The 17,960-nt window shown below is 41.9% G+C and overlaps 1 protein-coding gene and 1 long non-coding RNA gene across 2 annotated transcripts in view; one reads left to right on the top strand and one right to left on the bottom strand.

Moving 5' to 3' along the window:
• The window catches only part of LOC138976561 (E3 ubiquitin-protein ligase TRIM33-like), a 123,093-nt gene that overhangs the window by 103,748 nt on the left and 1,385 nt on the right, over positions 1-17,960 (top strand). Inside the window, exon 6 of the mRNA XM_070349406.1 lies at positions 16,846-17,960. This exon is cut by the window's right edge and continues 1,385 nt beyond it. Within this exon, the coding sequence (XP_070205507.1) occupies positions 16,846-16,878 (33 nt within the window). The 3' untranslated portion in view covers positions 16,879-17,960. The remainder of the gene's footprint in view (positions 1-16,845) is intronic.
• The window catches only part of LOC138976568 (uncharacterized), a 51,695-nt gene continuing 41,586 nt past the window's right edge, over positions 7,852-17,960 (bottom strand). The window contains exon 3 of the long non-coding RNA XR_011459075.1: positions 7,852-7,976. This is a non-coding gene — a long non-coding RNA (uncharacterized lncRNA). The remainder of the gene's footprint in view (positions 7,977-17,960) is intronic.

The following is a 17,960-nucleotide window of genomic DNA, read 5'->3' as shown; positions in this document are numbered from 1 at the left end:
TACTAAAACCAATGACCTGAAATCGATGAATAGAATCTGACTGGGAGTTGGAGGAAGGTTTACTGCCACTTGGCAACCAACTGATTTTCACTTCTGAAATCATGCGGTTGAAGTTTCTCAACTCCATGCATACAAACGCACATTATTTTGAAAATAAACACCACTTTATTGGAACTGTAGCAAAAGATTCAGTCTTGAAACAAAACCAAAAATCCTGAGATTTTACAACAGAATATAGGGCGGCACTGTTTGGAGGATTTACAAACAATTAATAATAATTTCAAAAAAAGATACTTTCTAGACCGATCACTTGTATGTGCAATGTATAAATTAACTGTGTCAGAGTGATTTACGTGGAATATGTAACCATTTCTAGACAGTTCAGTTTGATGTGTACACTGACTGATTGCAGGTGCCAGTTTTGTCTTTCCATGACAACCACGGTAAGAACATCGTGCTGAGCAACAACAAGCAGACAGCAGAGAAAAGAGGGCCTAACTGGGATTTTGGGATCGTTGTCGCCTCTCAGCCTATGATGACGAACATGTTGTACGAGGTTAGTCATTGAGCTCAGTGTTCACTGTGACGCTATCAGTGTGTTTACAGCTGTAATCCCTTCAAGAAATATAGCTTTTTCACTGCAAATGTCATTCAATTAAACATCCTGTCCCCAGAGACTGTGCAACACTTCAAATAGCAATTTAGAGAATACTGAGCATTTTAAAGAACAGGTTATTTTTGTTTTTTGTGGAATGTATGAATAGTTTTAAGTTGTTCTAACTGGGGAAGCAGGTGGGGTGTGTGTGTGTGTGTGTGGGGGGGGTGCAGGAATCGAAGTGGCAGACGACCATTAACCGCCTTGGGTGCCAATAATTTAGCGTCTAGCTAAAGTTATTGTAAATGTGTAACTATGTACAACGGAAAAATAAAAGTATAGATGGACAATAATGCTGCAACAATATATTGTCTTACAAAAATCATCACTTTGCACAGTATTAACTGTGATTAACCAGCACATAGCTCTGTACAGGACAAAGGTGATCAACAACAACTATTAGAACAAAGATCGACTCTCTTAAATACCCTGTCTGGAACCAGAGACAATTGCCATTGGATTTTATGTTCATGTCGTGTGTGTGTGCCAAGTATGAGAGCATCCTTCCATTTGAACATAAAGAAACGATCAATAGCGTTGCCTTGTTCTGTGTCGACAGATTGTATATGTTGAACTTGATATAAGTTACGAACATAATTTATGAATAACAGTTTCCACACAGCCAATAAAGTACCCAGGCCGTTGTATTATTTGGTAGGTGTAACAGTTTTAGTAAATAAAAAGCCGCACTTCTTCCACTAAAAGCTTGGACAAATCCGTGATGGCTTACATGGTGGGTTACGGGACAAGACGGAGCCTATAAAAATTGAAACTAACATGTGTGTGCGTGTGCGTACGTGCGTGCGTGTGTGTGTGAGTGTGTGTGTGTTTGTGTTTGTGTGCGTGTGCGTGTGTATTTGTGTGTGTGTGTGTGTACGTGCGTGCGTGTGTGTGTGTATTTGTGTGCGTATAAGTGTGTGTGTGTGTGTTTGTGTCACGTGTGTGTGTGTGTGTGTGTGTGTGTGTGTGGGTGTGTCTCCGAGAGTACATGCGGGCGTGTGTGTGTGTGTGTGTGTTTGTGTGTGTGTGTTTTTGTGTGGATGGGTGTGGGTGTGTGTGTGGGTGGGTTTGTGTGTGTGTGTGAGAGAGAGAGCGTGCAAGCATGCCTATGTGTGTGTGTAGAGGGGTGTGTGTGTGTTGTTTGTGTGTGTGTTTGTGTGTGTGTGGAGGGGTTTGTGTGTTTGTGTTTGTCCACGCATACGCTGTATGTGCATGCATGTGACAATGTACGCAATATGTCTAGGTCATCTTGGACAAAGGAGTCGCTATCAGTGGTTATGTGATGATGACTGGAGCAACAACCACTTCTCCAGAAGCTCTGACACTGCCATCTGACGCTAGAGGATGGCCATCTGCTGTGGTCATTTCTCACAATGCTGTGACCGTGAATGCCGTACATACGGTAAGTCTGAAAAGACCGTAAAGAAAGGGTGGGTACGCTGGAAAGGCTGTTTGTGCGATTCTGTTTTTGTGTATATGGAGGTGTTTCTGGTGGTGGTGGTCGCGGTGGGGGTAGTTTTGAAAATTTAAAAGAACAGGCCATGGCAAATTTTATGAAATCTTTGACCGAAATTTCGGGATTATAAAGTACCCCTGATTTTGTTGTTTAAATCCACCAGGTGAAAAGGGCCGTCCTTATCAAAACCCGTACAAGCCACTGTCGGACAGTTAGTCCACTGTTTAATGCGTGGTTCTGGAAATCAAAATAGGTTGCGAAGAAGTTACAATCTTCACTGTAACGCGGGTGTTCAAACCTCAATCAGGAATCTATGTCAACTCGTCAAGTCAACACGACTGTTGATAAGTTATTCACTGAGTCTGTCCGACCTGTCTTGGTGTTGACGCTACCGCTGTAAAACTGAAAATGCTTGAAGTCAGTCCGTTTTCTCTCGTTGGTGTGTGTCTTTGCAGCTTAAAACCAACGTTGGACAGAAGCTGCTCGACTTACCCGAGAAAAGTCGGGTGGGAGTAATGCTTGACAAGAAGCGATCTCTTCATCTCTACATCAACGGTGACGACCAGGGTGAAGCCGTCCCTAGTCTGCCAGACCCCTGCTTTGCATTCTTTAACGTCGTTGGTGTTTACAGACAGGTTTGTCGGTAGAATTAACACATATGCTCTTTTTATTCAGCACTTGATCACTATAATAGTGGTTTAATCATTGCATAATAATTTATGGCATAGTTTCTATTAACTAAAAAGGAATCGTAATATTCTGAGGAAAACAATTCGGAAAGCTCGAAATATATGTCATCAATGCTGACAAATGTCTAAGCACCATGTGTATCATCCCCGACCTTCTGACTAATTGTTTGACAGTGTGATAATCAAACATCCTCCTTCCATGTAGCCTGTCGATCGTTCTGATAGTGGCAGTGACACTTCGGGTATATTTATGGCATCATTGTGACTTCTACGCCGAACTTGAAACGTGATATTCTGAGGAAAAGTCTCTGGAAGACCTACAATTCCTTTCATAAATTAATGCTCACAAATGTGTGAGCACCGTGTTTATCATCCCGGACTTTCTGAATGATTGTTTTTCTGCAACAAGACACTAGCTGTTCACACAGTGCAATCCTACGCTGACTGAGTTTTAAAACATTATTACCATGCACACACAGTCCTGTTGAAAACATTATTACCATGCACACACAGTCCTGTTGAAAACATTATTACCATGCACACACAGTCCTGTTGAAATCATTATTACCATGCACACACAGTCCTGTTGAAAACATTATTACCATGCACACACAGTCCTGTTGAAAACATTATTACCATGCACACACTGTCCTGTTGAAATCATTATTACCATGCACACACAGTCCTGTTGAAAACATTATTACCATGCACACACAGTCCTGTTGAAATCATTATTACCATGCACACACAGTCCTGTTGAAAACATCATTACCATGCACACACAGTCCTGTTGAAAACATTATTACCATGCACACACAGTCCTGATGAAAACATTATTACCATGCACACACAGTCCTGTTGAAAACATTATTACCATACACACAGTCCTGTTGAAATCATTATCACCATGCACACACTGTCCTGTTGAAAACATTATTACCATGCACACACTGTCCTGTTGAAAACATTATTACCATGCACACACAGTCCTGTTGAAATTATTATTACCATGCACACACAGTCCTGTTGAAAACATTATTACCATGCACACACAGTCCTGTTGAAAACATTATTACCATGCACACACAGTCCTGTTGAAAACATTATCACCATGCACACACAGTCCTGTTGAAATCATTATTACCATGCACACACAGTCCTGTTGAAAACATTATTACCATGCACACACAGTCCTGTTGAAAACATTATTACCATGCACACACAGTCCTGTTGACAACATTATTACCATGCACACACTGTCCTGTTGAAATCATTATTACCATGCACACACTGTCCTGTTGAAAACATTATTACCATGCACACACAGTCCTGTTGAAAACATTATTACCATGCACACACAGTCCTGTTGAAAACACTATTACCATGCACACACTGTCCTGTTGAAAACATTATTACCAGGCACACACAGTCCTGTTGAAAACACTATTACCATGCACACACAGTCCTGTTGAAAACATTATTACCATGCACACACAGTCCTGTTGAAAACATTATTACCATGAACACACAGTCCTGTTGAAAACACTATTACCATGCACACACAGTCCTGTTGAAAACATTATTACCATGCACACACAGTCCTGTTGAAAACATTATTACCATGCACACACAGTCCTGTTGAAAACATTATTACCATGCACACACAGTCCTGTTGAAAACATTATTACCATGCACACACAGTCCTGTTGAAAACATTATTACCATGCACACACAGTCCTGTTGAAAACATTATTACCATGCACACACAGTCCTGTTGAAAACATTATTACCATGCACACACAGTCCTGTTCTTCTTCTTCTTCTTCTTCTTCTTCTTCTTCTTGGCGTTCGCAGAGGTTACACAATCAGTCCAGCACTGGTGATAAATGTTGTCGTTTTCTCCAACTCCTGTCGACTGCCGTATAGTTTGGTCTGCAAGGGAGTTGGTGACGGCCACACTTCTTTTCGTTCCTCATCTAGTAAGGGACATCGCTGTAAGATGTGTTCCGCTGTTTGGTCCTCTTGACCGCAGGCACAGGTTGGTGATGGCGCCAGCTTGAACTTTCGGTTCATGTGAGCATTGAGCCTGTTGTGGCCAGTACGCAGCCTGATGAGGTTGACTTGCTGCTCTCTGGACATTGTGTGGTAGTCATCTCTGTTTGTCCTTGGCCTCAGCAATGCCTTGATGATTGTCTTCTGCTCACTAAAGCTGACACTGTTTTCAGGTTGGTCTTCCACGGCTCCTTCTTTTGCTGTTACCATGCACACACAGTCCTGTTGAAAACATTATCACCATGCACACACAGTCCTGTTGAAATCATTATTACCATGCACTCACAGTCCTGTTGAAAACATTATTACCATGCACTCAGTCCTGTTGAAAACATTATTACCATGCACACACAGTCCTGTTGAAAACATTATTACCATGCACACACAGTCCTGTTGAAATCATTATTACCATGCACACACAGTCCTGTTGAAAACAAAAGTTTGTAAAACTGAGATAATGAACTCGAAGTAAGTGTGAACATTGCTTAATGTTTGTCCTTAATTGTTCTCATAAAACTTGCACCTCAGTGTTTACGTCATGATCTTTTCATTGCCTTTGTTTCAGGCTACTGCTTTACCTGTTCGACACATACCGTGACGTCACCAGACCAAACAAAGAGACATGGCAATGACTTTTGCTGGCGTTTACCATTAAATTCATTGATGTTGATGCGATTGTTGTTTTTGTTGTTGTTGCTTGTGTGTTTTGTGTACAATAGAATAGTGTACGTGAATTGTATCAAAATGCCTGGCCTTTTCTTGATGGCTGTTTCTGAAAATGCCTTTGTCACTTGCCTGACTGTTAAAGACAAATACTTAAACTTTTGCTAGCTTGAAATATTTGCCCAAAGATGGATTGCAAAATGTGTGAAATATTAAGAAATCATAGCTGTTGATTAATAGAGGGGATTTTATTTTTCACTCAAGTAAGGTAAAGGAATGAGAGAAGACGATTTCCTTCTGTCCATGTCTAGGATTTCTTGGTGTCGAAATGTTTTCATTTTAGGCACATCAAAATGCAAAGATGTCAGTGTAATATTTGTGAACAAAGGAGTGTTCCTCTCACAGTTTTCACAGTTGACCTTTTTGTATTGAGAGTAAATAATGTGTTTGTGCATTTATTGACACCTGCAGTTACTTGGTTATAGTTTGAATTATATAATTGCAGATGACTGTGTGCACAGATTCCACATCAAGTCGTATATGAATTTAAGCCAGAGTGTGGTTGAAATTGTAGTCCTACAAATGTGTACGTTTTTCGCGTAATTTGTGTATAGTATATATATCAAATAACCAAAGGGAAGTAATCGCTCCTTATGCATACGACATGTGTAGTGGAGTAAGCGAGAGTTGTACGGAACCCTTCTACCGGCACCTGAGAGAATAACAAGCATTGAAATGAACAAGCGACTTTCATCCTCAAACATACATTATATATTGTGTAGTATAGTTGTATCGTATCGTCAAAATAATATGATGAATGAGGAATGCGTCACACTTTTTGTGAAGGAAGTATATTACATATTGTACCATTCACAATATCCAAATAACATATTAATAGATGAGTTAATCCGATCCTGACGGGAAATATTTAAAGCAATTTTGTGGGTATTTTGTCCATTGGTGAAGAAGGGATATCAATAACGTGACGACGCTGCGAACGTTTTAATATCAAGAGAGAACATATTCTGATTTGGCTGATGTGTTTGGGCAAAATGATCTGCATAGAAAAGGAATGTTCTAACCTTTGATCAATTCGTTTCACAACAAATGCATTGTTATGAAAAGATGTGCACAGCCGTTAAGAATGTGTGTGTGTGTGTGTGTGTGTGTGTGTGTGTGTGTGTGTGTGTGTGTGTGTGTGTGTGTGTGTGTGTGTGTGTGTGATTAGATTTCATTGAACACATTGTTTTTTAATTATTTGTGGAGTAAAAGGATACTAAGATTGTGATGAATTTACATGTCTCTGTCTGTATAAATTGTATGTACACTTTTTACTTTATCAAGCCTTAGTTTATGAGTGAGATAATATCAGCAAGAAATTATTAAAATGGGTAAATCATGAATTGTGTCATTGGTCACAATTTAAGTTATAGATTTTAGATGTAATATTTTTGCTTAAACAAGCCTTCGTTGAATCAGTTACATGATATCGGCAAGGAATGATTCAATTGATTGATGTAATTGGTCGCAGTTTTTGTAATAATAATGTGGAAACAATCCTTTCTATTTCATTTGAGATTTTGCGTCAGATTAAAACGTGTGGGAAATGGGGTCACAAGCTCTAGAATATTGTAATGCTGACCAACATGTTTAAAACATAGAAACAATACCCACATAATGGTTTCTACAACAACTCTTTTGTTGAACGTCTCTACATAACTACAGCCTATTGACATCACTATGCTTGCTAGTTCTCTATAAAACCACAGGACTGCCGATATTGAACGTCTCTACATAACTACAGCCTATTGACATCACTATGCTTGCTAGTTCTCTATAAAACCACAGGACTGCCGATGTAAACTATGCTGCTCCTAATGTAAGATCTAGCCAGGTTTTTGACATGTAATAAGAACATTTCTACATTTGAACGTATTCCAAACCTCCATAGCTCTGGGATGTTCTGTGCCAACTGGGATTTGTTTGTGTTTGTATGTGTGCTTTATTTTGTTGTTGTTGATGTCTTGGTTTTTTTTAACTAACACTAGTTTCCATCTGCAAAATGAACTAATTCGGAAACTCTAGCTACACAGTAAACAGTCAAGACGTTGATTGTTGGTACGTGTCCAAGCGGAGGGCATGGTCTAGCCAAAGTTAAAACCTGGACCGGTGTGAGATAGCAAGCAGACTGTTTTCACGCCATGTAAACACCTGGACCGGTGTGAGATAGCAAACAGACTGTTTTCACGCCATGTAAACACCTGGACCGGTGTGAGATAGTAAGCAGGCTGTTTTCACGCCATGTAAACACCTGGACCGGTGTGAGATAGCAAGCAGACTGTTTTCACGCCATGTAAACACCTGGACAGGTGAGAGATAGCAAGCACGACCGTTTTCACGCCATGTAAACACTGACAGGTGTGAGATAGCAAGCACGACTGTTTTCACGCCATGTAAACACCTGGACCGGTGTGAGATAGCAAGCAGACTGTTTTCACGCCGTGTAAACACCTGGACCGGTGTGAGATAGCGAGCAGACTGTTTTCACGCCATGTAAACACCTGGACCGGTGTGAGATAGCGGGAAGGATTGTGTTTTCAACTCACGGTCTTTTTTCTTGTCCCTCTGCACGGTGAGAGCTGGACGTACAGCACCATGTAAACTTGCTTATAATTAAACTTCGTTGATACAGATTTTTACTTGTCTACTCGTGTTTTGTCTTTCTCTCTCTCTCTCTCTCTCTCTCTCTCTCTCTCTCTCTCTCTCTCTCTCTCTCTCTCTCTTTCTCTCTCTCTCTATCTCTCTCTGTCTCTCTCTCTCCCTCTCTCTGTCTCTTTGTGTCTCTCTGTCTATATCTGTCTCTCTGTCTCTGTCTGTCCCTCTCTCTCTCTCTCTCTCTCTTACTCTCTCTCTCTCCCTCTCTCTCTCTCTTTCTCTCTCCCTCTTTCTCTCTGTCTCTCTTTCTCTCTCTTTCTCTCGCTATAGTTATTTTTCTCTGCCTCCCTCTCTCTCTCCTCTCTCCCTCTCTCTACCTCTCTCTCTCTATCTCTCTCTCTCTCTCTTGTACACATGCACACACACACACACACACACACACACACACACACACACACACACACACACACACACACACACACACATACACACAGTTTTCGCTTTTTATCATCACGCTGTCATGTTTGATATATAATGTACGGGACAGAAGGCACTCTTAAATATATCTATCGTCTGTTTACAGATTGAATCAGTTGTTAACATTTCATTGTAAATGAATGACAAGAAGGCAAATACTGCCAAGCCTGTATCAAACAAATCCAAGTTGAGCATGGTTGAACTCACTACAGAAGTCAGTCAGTGATAATTCAAACCGTCTCTGGCTATACTCACAACATTGTAGTTACAGTCACAGTAAAGAGAGAAAGCGGGAACGATCAAACATAGACTGCTGAAATGACAGTATTCACAATTCCAAACCGTTAAAACAGTTTAAGGATTTAAAATGATAGTTGGTCATACATAGGTGGTTGAACTACAGACACGATTTTAAGGCAGTCTGCATCTCAGGCCGTGTACGTGATGACACTGCCAACTGGTGTTAGCTGTGAGATAAACGGCGAGCATCGTGCAGGGATTGATTTCCTCTATTTTTAAATCCAACTCACGTGCAAGTATGGTGCAGTTTTAGAGATTGCACTGGTATGGGAAAACCCGACAACAGTCAACATTCGTCTATTTATTTCTATCTGAATAGATTACATTTTTCAATTCAACACGTTAGAAAGATATAACAATCACAAAGCGTATTAAATATGGAAATGGCAAATTCACGACAAAAATAGCTAATAACGTCTACGCCTGATTCCTTACGAACTTCGTAGTCTAGTTTGTTCAAGATCGGAAACAAGTCCCGATGCAATCAGGTGCAGTCATCGTTGTCTGTCTAAATGTTTTGTAATTTTCGATTATGTGAATGTATGGCTTTTAGTTGAAAACGGATTCTGTGAGTGAATCTTGTTAAAACTTAAAACGCACTTCGGAGGTTCTGCACTGACTTCAACACTTCATGTGTAACTGAATCGGGTCACCCAAAGGTTCGCCCGCACTGTAACGGAAAGATAAACTTTGACCCACATCACGTGATCACAGCATATTTTACGTCACACTCTTCAGTGCAATGGCTGCCGCTGTGCGAAGTTAGAACCAGTTTGTCGCATTCGTGTCTTTTAGAGTACATCATTCTTCTCAATTATCGCTTCTGGATCACTACTATAGATGTATCAACTCCGTTGTCGACTATTCCTTTCTATAACTGCGCTCTGAGGCTCAAGTTTGCCAGGTAGGCTATGTCACTATTGATTTAACGTTTAAGGAATTTCGGGTTTACCCTACTTTTGGTTCGCAAGTTTCTGTTCTCTTTAGACAACACCTGTGTGTGTGTGTGTGTGTGTGTGTGTGTGTGTGTGTGTGTGTGTGTGTGTTTGTGTGTGTGTGTGTGTTTGGATCGGTGTGTGTGTTTGGATCGGTGTGTGTGTGTGTGTGTGTGTGTGTGTGTTTGGATCGGTGTGTGTGTTTGGATCGGTGTGTGTGTGTGTGTATGTGTGTGTGTGTAGGCTAGGTGTGATTTAGAGTTGTCATTCACTGGGTGAGGGCTGCGGGTTCAAGAAAAAGCTTGCACAAGTCGTATGCGTATGCCACAATCGTCGTTAAAATGTTGTGTATGATCTTATTCATTCTTATAATTTTTATCTTATCCCTAGTGACCAGTACATAAATACTGTCTGTCGATACGTAGAAAATGTAATGCTGACAAAACGAAGGAATAATCGTTAAATTACAACATCAGGCCACTACTATTTTCACAAGATCGTAGCGGGATTGTAGCCTGTTTGTCCAGTACTATTTTCACAAGATCGTAGCGGGATTGTAGCCTGTTTGTCCAGTACTATTTTCACAAGATCGTAGCGGGATTGTAGACTGTTGGTCGATCATGCAGTGCAGATTTCACCTATCTTATTCACGCACCCCGCCCCCCAACGACCTGACCTCATTTATAGCAAATATAATATGCAGCCATGTCCCGATATGGGTCACAGGGACCCGCGAGTACGTAGAATACACTTTGTTTACTTCAGCCCTCCATGCTAAATTTAGCCTGGAAATAATCTGAGAGCCTCTCTCGTGTGGCATATCCGATTTCTTGTATTGGTTTCAACAGTAGTTTATTTTTCATTCGTTTTACAAAGCTTGGTTCCTGGTGTAACCGACAGCACAAGGTTATGGATTAGTTGAATAGGAATGAAATAAAACAAGCAGAATTAATGTACAAGGCAGTAAATGACTTGGGCAACACACAGGAGCTTGTGTCAAAACACCGATCGATCATAGTAGTCTACTCCTCTTTATCCTTACCGAACTATCACTATACCAGTAAATATATTATTACTACAGTAAGAATAAAGGGGCGATCGACCAGCTCTTTAATACAAGCCCCCACCCCACCGCACAACCCTCAAGAAAAAACAATGAAGGTACGTAATAAGGGGGTGGGGCGGAGTAAGGATTAAGTCAACTTATTACTCCATGCCGTATCATGCCTGTGTGTCACAACTCGTATGAGGCATATCTCGGAGCATCATGAACTGTCACTGCCCAGTGTACAGGGCGTGTAGGGTAGCAACCAGGGATCGTGTTTGATTCCGTACACTACAAGCGAGCGCAATGTCCGAATTAGGACAGTAAAGTGACTCCATCCATTTAATTCTGCCCCTCCCCCCCCCACCCTTTATTTAAAGACCCTGCATCTCAGCTTCATTGTTCGAAACGTCTCTAAATTCCCCTTAACTAATTTTCAAACTCCTTCTTTTTAAAGACCTGATTCTCTCAGGTTAGTTTCGCGATCTTCAAATGAGGACCACTGTCGCAATTTCAGATAACGTATAAAGCCATCTACTGAACCATGGCGACAGCTGCCCCGCCGGTGCCAGAACCCGATGACATGGACTGCAGCGTGTGTCACGAGCAGTACGTGCAGCCCAAGCTGCTGCCCTGCGGACACCTGCTGTGTCACCACTGTCTGCTGTCCTGGCTGCAGTCTCAAGACCAGGCCCTGTGTCCGCTGTGCCGCTGCGCCATCATGGACCCCGAGGAGCGAGGCCAGAAGAGCTGGCAGGACGTCGCGGACGGTTTCCCTACAGACCTGGCCATGGCGGACCTGGTGGGGGCTCACCGTCTGCTCAAACAGTCGCACAGCTGTATTTGCGAGGAGGCCAAAGCCACGTGTCTGTGTCTGACGTGCGGGGACCTGTTCTGCGAGCCGTGCCGGAAGACACACGTGAAGCAGAAAATAGCCAGGAATCACACGGTGGAGGACCTGACCTCCCTGACGGCGGACAAAGTGGCGGGAAGCCAGCACGCCGCCTGCGCCGTCCACGCGGACAAGACCACGGAGCTGTTCTGCCCGACACACGGCGAGAGCATCTGCCTCCTGTGCGCCACGTCCCGCCACCGCAGCTGCCCGGAGGTCAAGGACATAGAGGAGAAGGTCAAGGACGCGCGTGCCGTGCTGGCGGAGCTGGCGGCCACGCTGACCGAAGGGGAGGCCAGGCTGGACAAAGCCATCCAACAGCTGGACGACCACCTGGCGGAGACGGAGAAGCAGACCAAGAAGGCCATTGCCGAGATCGAAGCCGTGTGTGCGCGCCTGGAGAAGTCGGTCCAGGACTGTCGTCATCGCCTGAACGAGCTGGCCCACAGCGCGTGCTCTGACGTCAAGGAGGCGGTGACGGAGACCAAGACGTGTCTGCAACAGCGACGCGGGAAGCTGACGTCACACAAACACGTGGTACAGCGCGTGCAGGAGGCCAAGAATCGCGACACTGTCAACATCATGACGCCCGTGATGCAGACACGTGTTGGAAACCTCGACTGCAGCGTCACCTTGCCCTCAGGCACCAAGGTCGTATCCAATGTGACCGTGGTGATTGACGCAGAGGCCGTGACCCGTATTGAGAAAGAGCTGTCAGGACTAGGTCAGGCCAAAGTCATTTCTGCTGATTTGGATTTTGGACTTGTAAGTATCTTTTTCCCCATATCTGATTTTCTTAATGATCGCGCATTCTTTTCTGTGATGTTCATTCTTTTTTCAACCGATTAACCAAGTTAGTAAACAATGAAATATGAGGACAATAATTGATTTCTAGCCCTGAAAAATAAAGCGGTATCTCCGTGTTTAGTATCTACATTTATGTAATTTTGGACACATAAATCAGGTTTGTGAATTAAAAGTTTGTTGACCAAGGCACGATTTTGTCACCATGCCAAAACTCTTAGCCTGATATCATTGAACAGGATATGAACCCCTCACATGAACATAGGCGCTGTGACCGATACCTATCAGCCTGTGGGTTGCAGGAAGTTTTGCTGCCACTTTGCAACCCTCTGATTTTCACTCCTGAAATGATACGGTTGAAGTTTCTCAACTCCATTGAGACATGTCAAATTCGCATACCAAAAAATATTTATTTTAAAAATAAACACCATGTTGGTGAAGTGACACTTTATTGGAACTTTACTAACAGATTTACTCTTGAAACGAAACGAAAAATACTGAGATTTGACAACAAAATATAGTGCGGCACTGTTTGGAGGATTTACAAACAATTAATAATAATTTCAGTTGTTTGATGTGTACACTGACTGATTGCAGGTGCCAGTTTTGTTTCCATGACAACCACGGTAAGAACATCGTGCTGAGCAACAACAAGCAGACGGCAGAGAGAAGAGGGTCAGACTACAGTGGTGGTATTGTTGTCGCCTCTCAGCCTATGATGACGAACATGTTGTACGAGGTTAGTCATTGAGCTCAGTGTTCACTGTGACGCAATCAGTGTGTTTACAACTTCAATCCCTTTAAGAAATATAGCTCTTTCACTTGCCTGTTGCCGTCAAATATCATTCAATTAAACATCCTGTCCCCAGAGACTGTGCAACACTTCAAATAGCAATATAGAGAATACTGAGCATTTTAAAGAACAGGTTATTTTTGTTTTTGTGTAATGTATGAATAGTTTTAAGTTGTTCTAACTGGGAAAGCTGGTAGGGTGTGTGTGTGGGGGGGGGGGGGGGCGGTGCAGGAATCGAAGTGGCAGACGTACCATTAACCGCCTTGGCTGCCAATAATTTAGCGTCTAGTTGAAGTCATTGTAAATGTGTAACTATGTACAACAAAAAACTAAAAGTATAGATGGACATTAAAGCTGCAAACATCTACTTTTATACAAAAGTCAGCACTTTGCACAGTATTAACTGTGATTAACCGGCACATAGCTATGTACAGGACAAAGGTGATCAACAACAACTTTTACAACAACGACTCTCTTAAATACCCTGTGCCGTGATTATGCCAAGAACCAGAGACAATTGCCATTGGATTTTATGTTCATGTTGTGTGTGTGTGCCAAGTTTGAGAGCATCCTTTTATTTGAACATAAAGAAACGATCAATTGCGTTGCATTGTTCTGTGTCGACAGATTTTATATGTTGAACTTGATATAAGTTACAAACATAATTTAAGAATAACAGCTTCCACACAGCCAAGAAAGTACCCAGGCCGTTGAATTATTTGGCATGTGTAGTAGTTTTAGTAAATAAACAAGAAATTCCTCCGAGGTAGGAAAAACACCCCCGTCCTTACCATTCTCACTGCCACCAACTGAGAAGGTTATTTCCCTTTGACCATTAATATGTCCCTCTATAAGTCCTTGTAGAATCTTAATCCACCAATAACTCCCTAACCGTGTGTTTGACTGGTCCCAATTTTTTGTAAGGACCGTCTCACGAATGTATAGAACCTGTTCACCAAGTTTGGTGACGATCGGTCCGTTCAATCTTGAGATCTATATGCGAACACAAACACACAAACAAACAAACAAACACATCGACCGAATCCTATACACACCCCTATACCGGGGGTGTAATAACCGCACTTCTTCCAAAATCCGTGATGGCTTACGGGAACAAGACGGAGCCTATACAAATTGGAACTAAAATGTGCGTGCGTGTGTGTGTGTGTGTGTGTGTGTGTGTGTGTGTGTGTGTGAGTGAGTCTGTGCGTGTGTGTATGTGTGTGTGTGTAAATGTGTGGGCGTGTGTGTGTGTGTGTCTTTGTGTGTGTGTCTTTGTGTGTGTGTGTGTGTCTTTGTGTGTGTGTGTCTGTGTGTGTGTGTGTGTGGGGGGGGGGGGGGGGTTGTGTGTGTGCGCGTGTGTGTGTTTGTGTGAGAGAGAGAGCGTGCAAGCATGCCTATGTGTGTGTGTGGAGGGGTGTGGGTGTTGTTTGTGTGTTTTCCCACGCATGTGCTGTATACGCATGCATGTGACCATGTACGCAATATGTCTAGGTCATCTTGAACAAAGGAGACGCTGGATTTGGTAATAAGATGAGGACTGGAGCAACAACCACTCCTCGAGACGCTCTGACACAGCCATCTAACGCCGTTGTCATTTCTTATAATGATGTGCGCGTGAATGGCGGAGATACGGTAAGTCTGAAAAGACCGTACAGAAAGGGCTGGTACGCTGGAAAGGATGAAGGCTGTTTGTGCGATTCTGTTTTTGTGTATATGTATGTGTGTCTGGTGGTGGTGGTGGTGGTGGTGGTGGTGGTGGTGGTGGTGGTGGTGGTGGTGGTGGTAGTTTTGAAAATTGAAAAGAAAAGTCATGACAAGTTTTATTAAATCTTTGATCGAAATTTTGCGATTATAAAGTACCCCTTATTTTGTTTTTAATCCGACAGAGTAAAAGGGCCATCACTATCAAGCCACTGTCGGACAGTTAGTCCGCTGTTTAATGTGTGGTTCTGGAAATCAAGATAGGTTCATAAATGATCACGTGCGAGGAAGTTACAATCTTTACAGCAATGCGTATGTTCAAACCTCAACGAGGTCAAGGTAAAACGACTGTCGTTAAGTTATTCACTGAGTGTCCGACCTGTCTTGGTGTTGACGCTTTCGCTGTAAAACTGAAATGCTTTCAAAAACTCAAAATGTTTGAAGTCAGTCCATTTTCTCTATTAACTGGATTGTGTCAGCTATATGATCGTGCATTCTTCTAGTTGCCGGACATTATGACTCGGCTGAAGGCTCACAGACATCCTGTGTGTGGCGTCTCTCGGGCTCAAGTCGTCCCTAAAGAGTTGCCTGGTTCAAAAGCAGAAAAAGAAACAGAGACTTTCTCAACGTGCAAATGGACTGGAGAACAAAACCACATTCTGCACGACTACCTTTGGTTTTACCAGGAAGAAGTCCCGAAAGAGAAACATGTAACTTAATCAAGAAACAAAAAGCTCTCAGACAACTTAGATATTGAAAACAGATAGAGTTACATTGGTGTGGGTCTTTTCAGCTGGACACTAACGTTGGACGGAAACTGAAAGACTTAACCGAGAAAAGCCGGGTAGGAGTGATGCTTGACAGAAAACGATCTCTTCATCTCTACATCAACGGTGACGACCAGGGTGAAGCCGCCCCTAGCCTGCCCGACCCCTGCTTTGCATTCTTTGACGTCTGGGGTTCTTACAGACAGGTGGGTTTGTCGATAGAATAATTAGATAATTATACTCTTTTCAGTCAACACTTCATCTTTATAACAGTGCCCCTTATCGTTGCATACTATTTGATTGGATAGTTTTTAAAACCAAAGAGGAAACGTAAGATTCTGAGGAAAAGTCTTCAAAAAGCTCGAAATATATGTCATCAATGCTGACAAATGTCTAAGCACCATGTTTATCATCCCCGACCTTTTAACTAATTGTTTGACAGTTTGATAATCAACCATCCTCCTTCCATGTAGCCTGTCGATCGTTCTGATAGTGGCAATGACACTTCAGGTATCTTTATGGCATCATTGTGACTTCTACACCGAACTTGAAACGTAATATTGTGAGGAAAAGTTTCTGGAAGACCTACAATTCCTTTCATAAATTAATGCTGACAAATGTGTGAGCACCGTGTTTATCATCCCGGACTTTCTGAATGATTGTTTTTCTGCAACAAGACACTAGCTGTTCACACAGTGCAATCCTACGCTGACTGAGTTTTAAAACATTATTACCATGCACACACAGTCCTGTTGAAAACATTATTACCATGCACACACAGTCCTGTTGAAAACATTATCACCATGCACACACAGTCCTGTTGAAAACAACACTGTGTAAAACTGAGATTATGAACTCGAAGTAAGTGTGAACATTGCTTTCTTTGTCTCCTTCGTTGTTCTCATAAAACTTGCAATTCACTAGTTACGTCATGATGTTTTCACTGCCTTTGTTTCAGATTACTGCTTTACCTGTTCGACGCATACAGTGAAGACACCAGAGCAAACAAAGAGACTGCCAAACAAAGAAAACAAAGAGACTGTTTCGCGGACATCGAATTCTTTCTTGCGTTAAGAATTCATCACATTTTTGTTGATGTGATTGTTTTTCTGTGTTATTGTACAGTAGAATATCAGTCGTTCATGAAAACAAAGCTCCTGGTCTTTTCTTGATGGCTGTTTCTGAAAAGGTCTTTGATACCACTTGCTTGACTGTTAAAGACAAAGATTTGAACTTTTTCCAGCTTTAAGTATTTCCCAAAGATGGGTTGCAAATTATATGTTCAAATATGAAAACATAGATGTTGATTAAAAGATAGGATTGTTTTAAGTCAGGTAAAGGAATGAGACACGACGATTTTCTTATCTCCATGTCTATGATTTCTTTGTGTCGAAATGTTTTCATTTTAGGCACATCAAAAGACAAAGATGTCAGTGTAATATGTGTGAACAAAGGAGTGTGCCTCTCACAGTTTTCACAGTTGACTTTTTTTTTAAATCAGAGTAAATAATGTTTTGCGCATTTATTAAAACTCAGTAGTTATTCGGTTGAACTATAAATGTTAATAAAACTGTGGCTGTGTGCACATATTTCCAATCAATTCTTATGTGAACTTAACCCAGAGCTGGTTGAAATTGTGATCCTACAATTGTGTATGTGTTTCACGTAATGTGTATGTTAAAGTTGCACCGAATCGTCACAAATGTATGTGGTGTATGGGTTTCGTGAAGAAAAAATATTACAAGCTTTTTTAGTTTTGTGGAGCCACACACAATGTTCAAATAACGTTGATTTGGTTTTTTTATGGATGAGTTTATCCAATACTTAGGAAATATGTTTAAAACCAATAATAAGGGTATTGTGTCCATTGGTAAAGATGAGAGATCAAAAACGCACATTTGGACTGTACATGTATATAATCAGGTTAGAACAGGAATTCTTGCTGTTACTTTGATCAGTTTGTTTCAGAACAAATGCATTGTTATAGAAATCAAGCATATATACAGCCTTTAAGAGTGTGTGTGTGTGTGTGCGTGTGCGTGTGTGTGTGTGTGTGTGTGTGTGTGTGTGTGT

This window comes from Littorina saxatilis, linkage group LG9 (assembly GCF_037325665.1).
Source record: "Littorina saxatilis isolate snail1 linkage group LG9, US_GU_Lsax_2.0, whole genome shotgun sequence".
NCBI lineage: Eukaryota > Metazoa > Mollusca > Gastropoda > Littorinimorpha > Littorinidae > Littorina > Littorina saxatilis.
The sequence above is the reverse complement of the archived record's forward strand: the minus strand, read 5'-3'. Positions and strand labels throughout refer to the sequence as shown.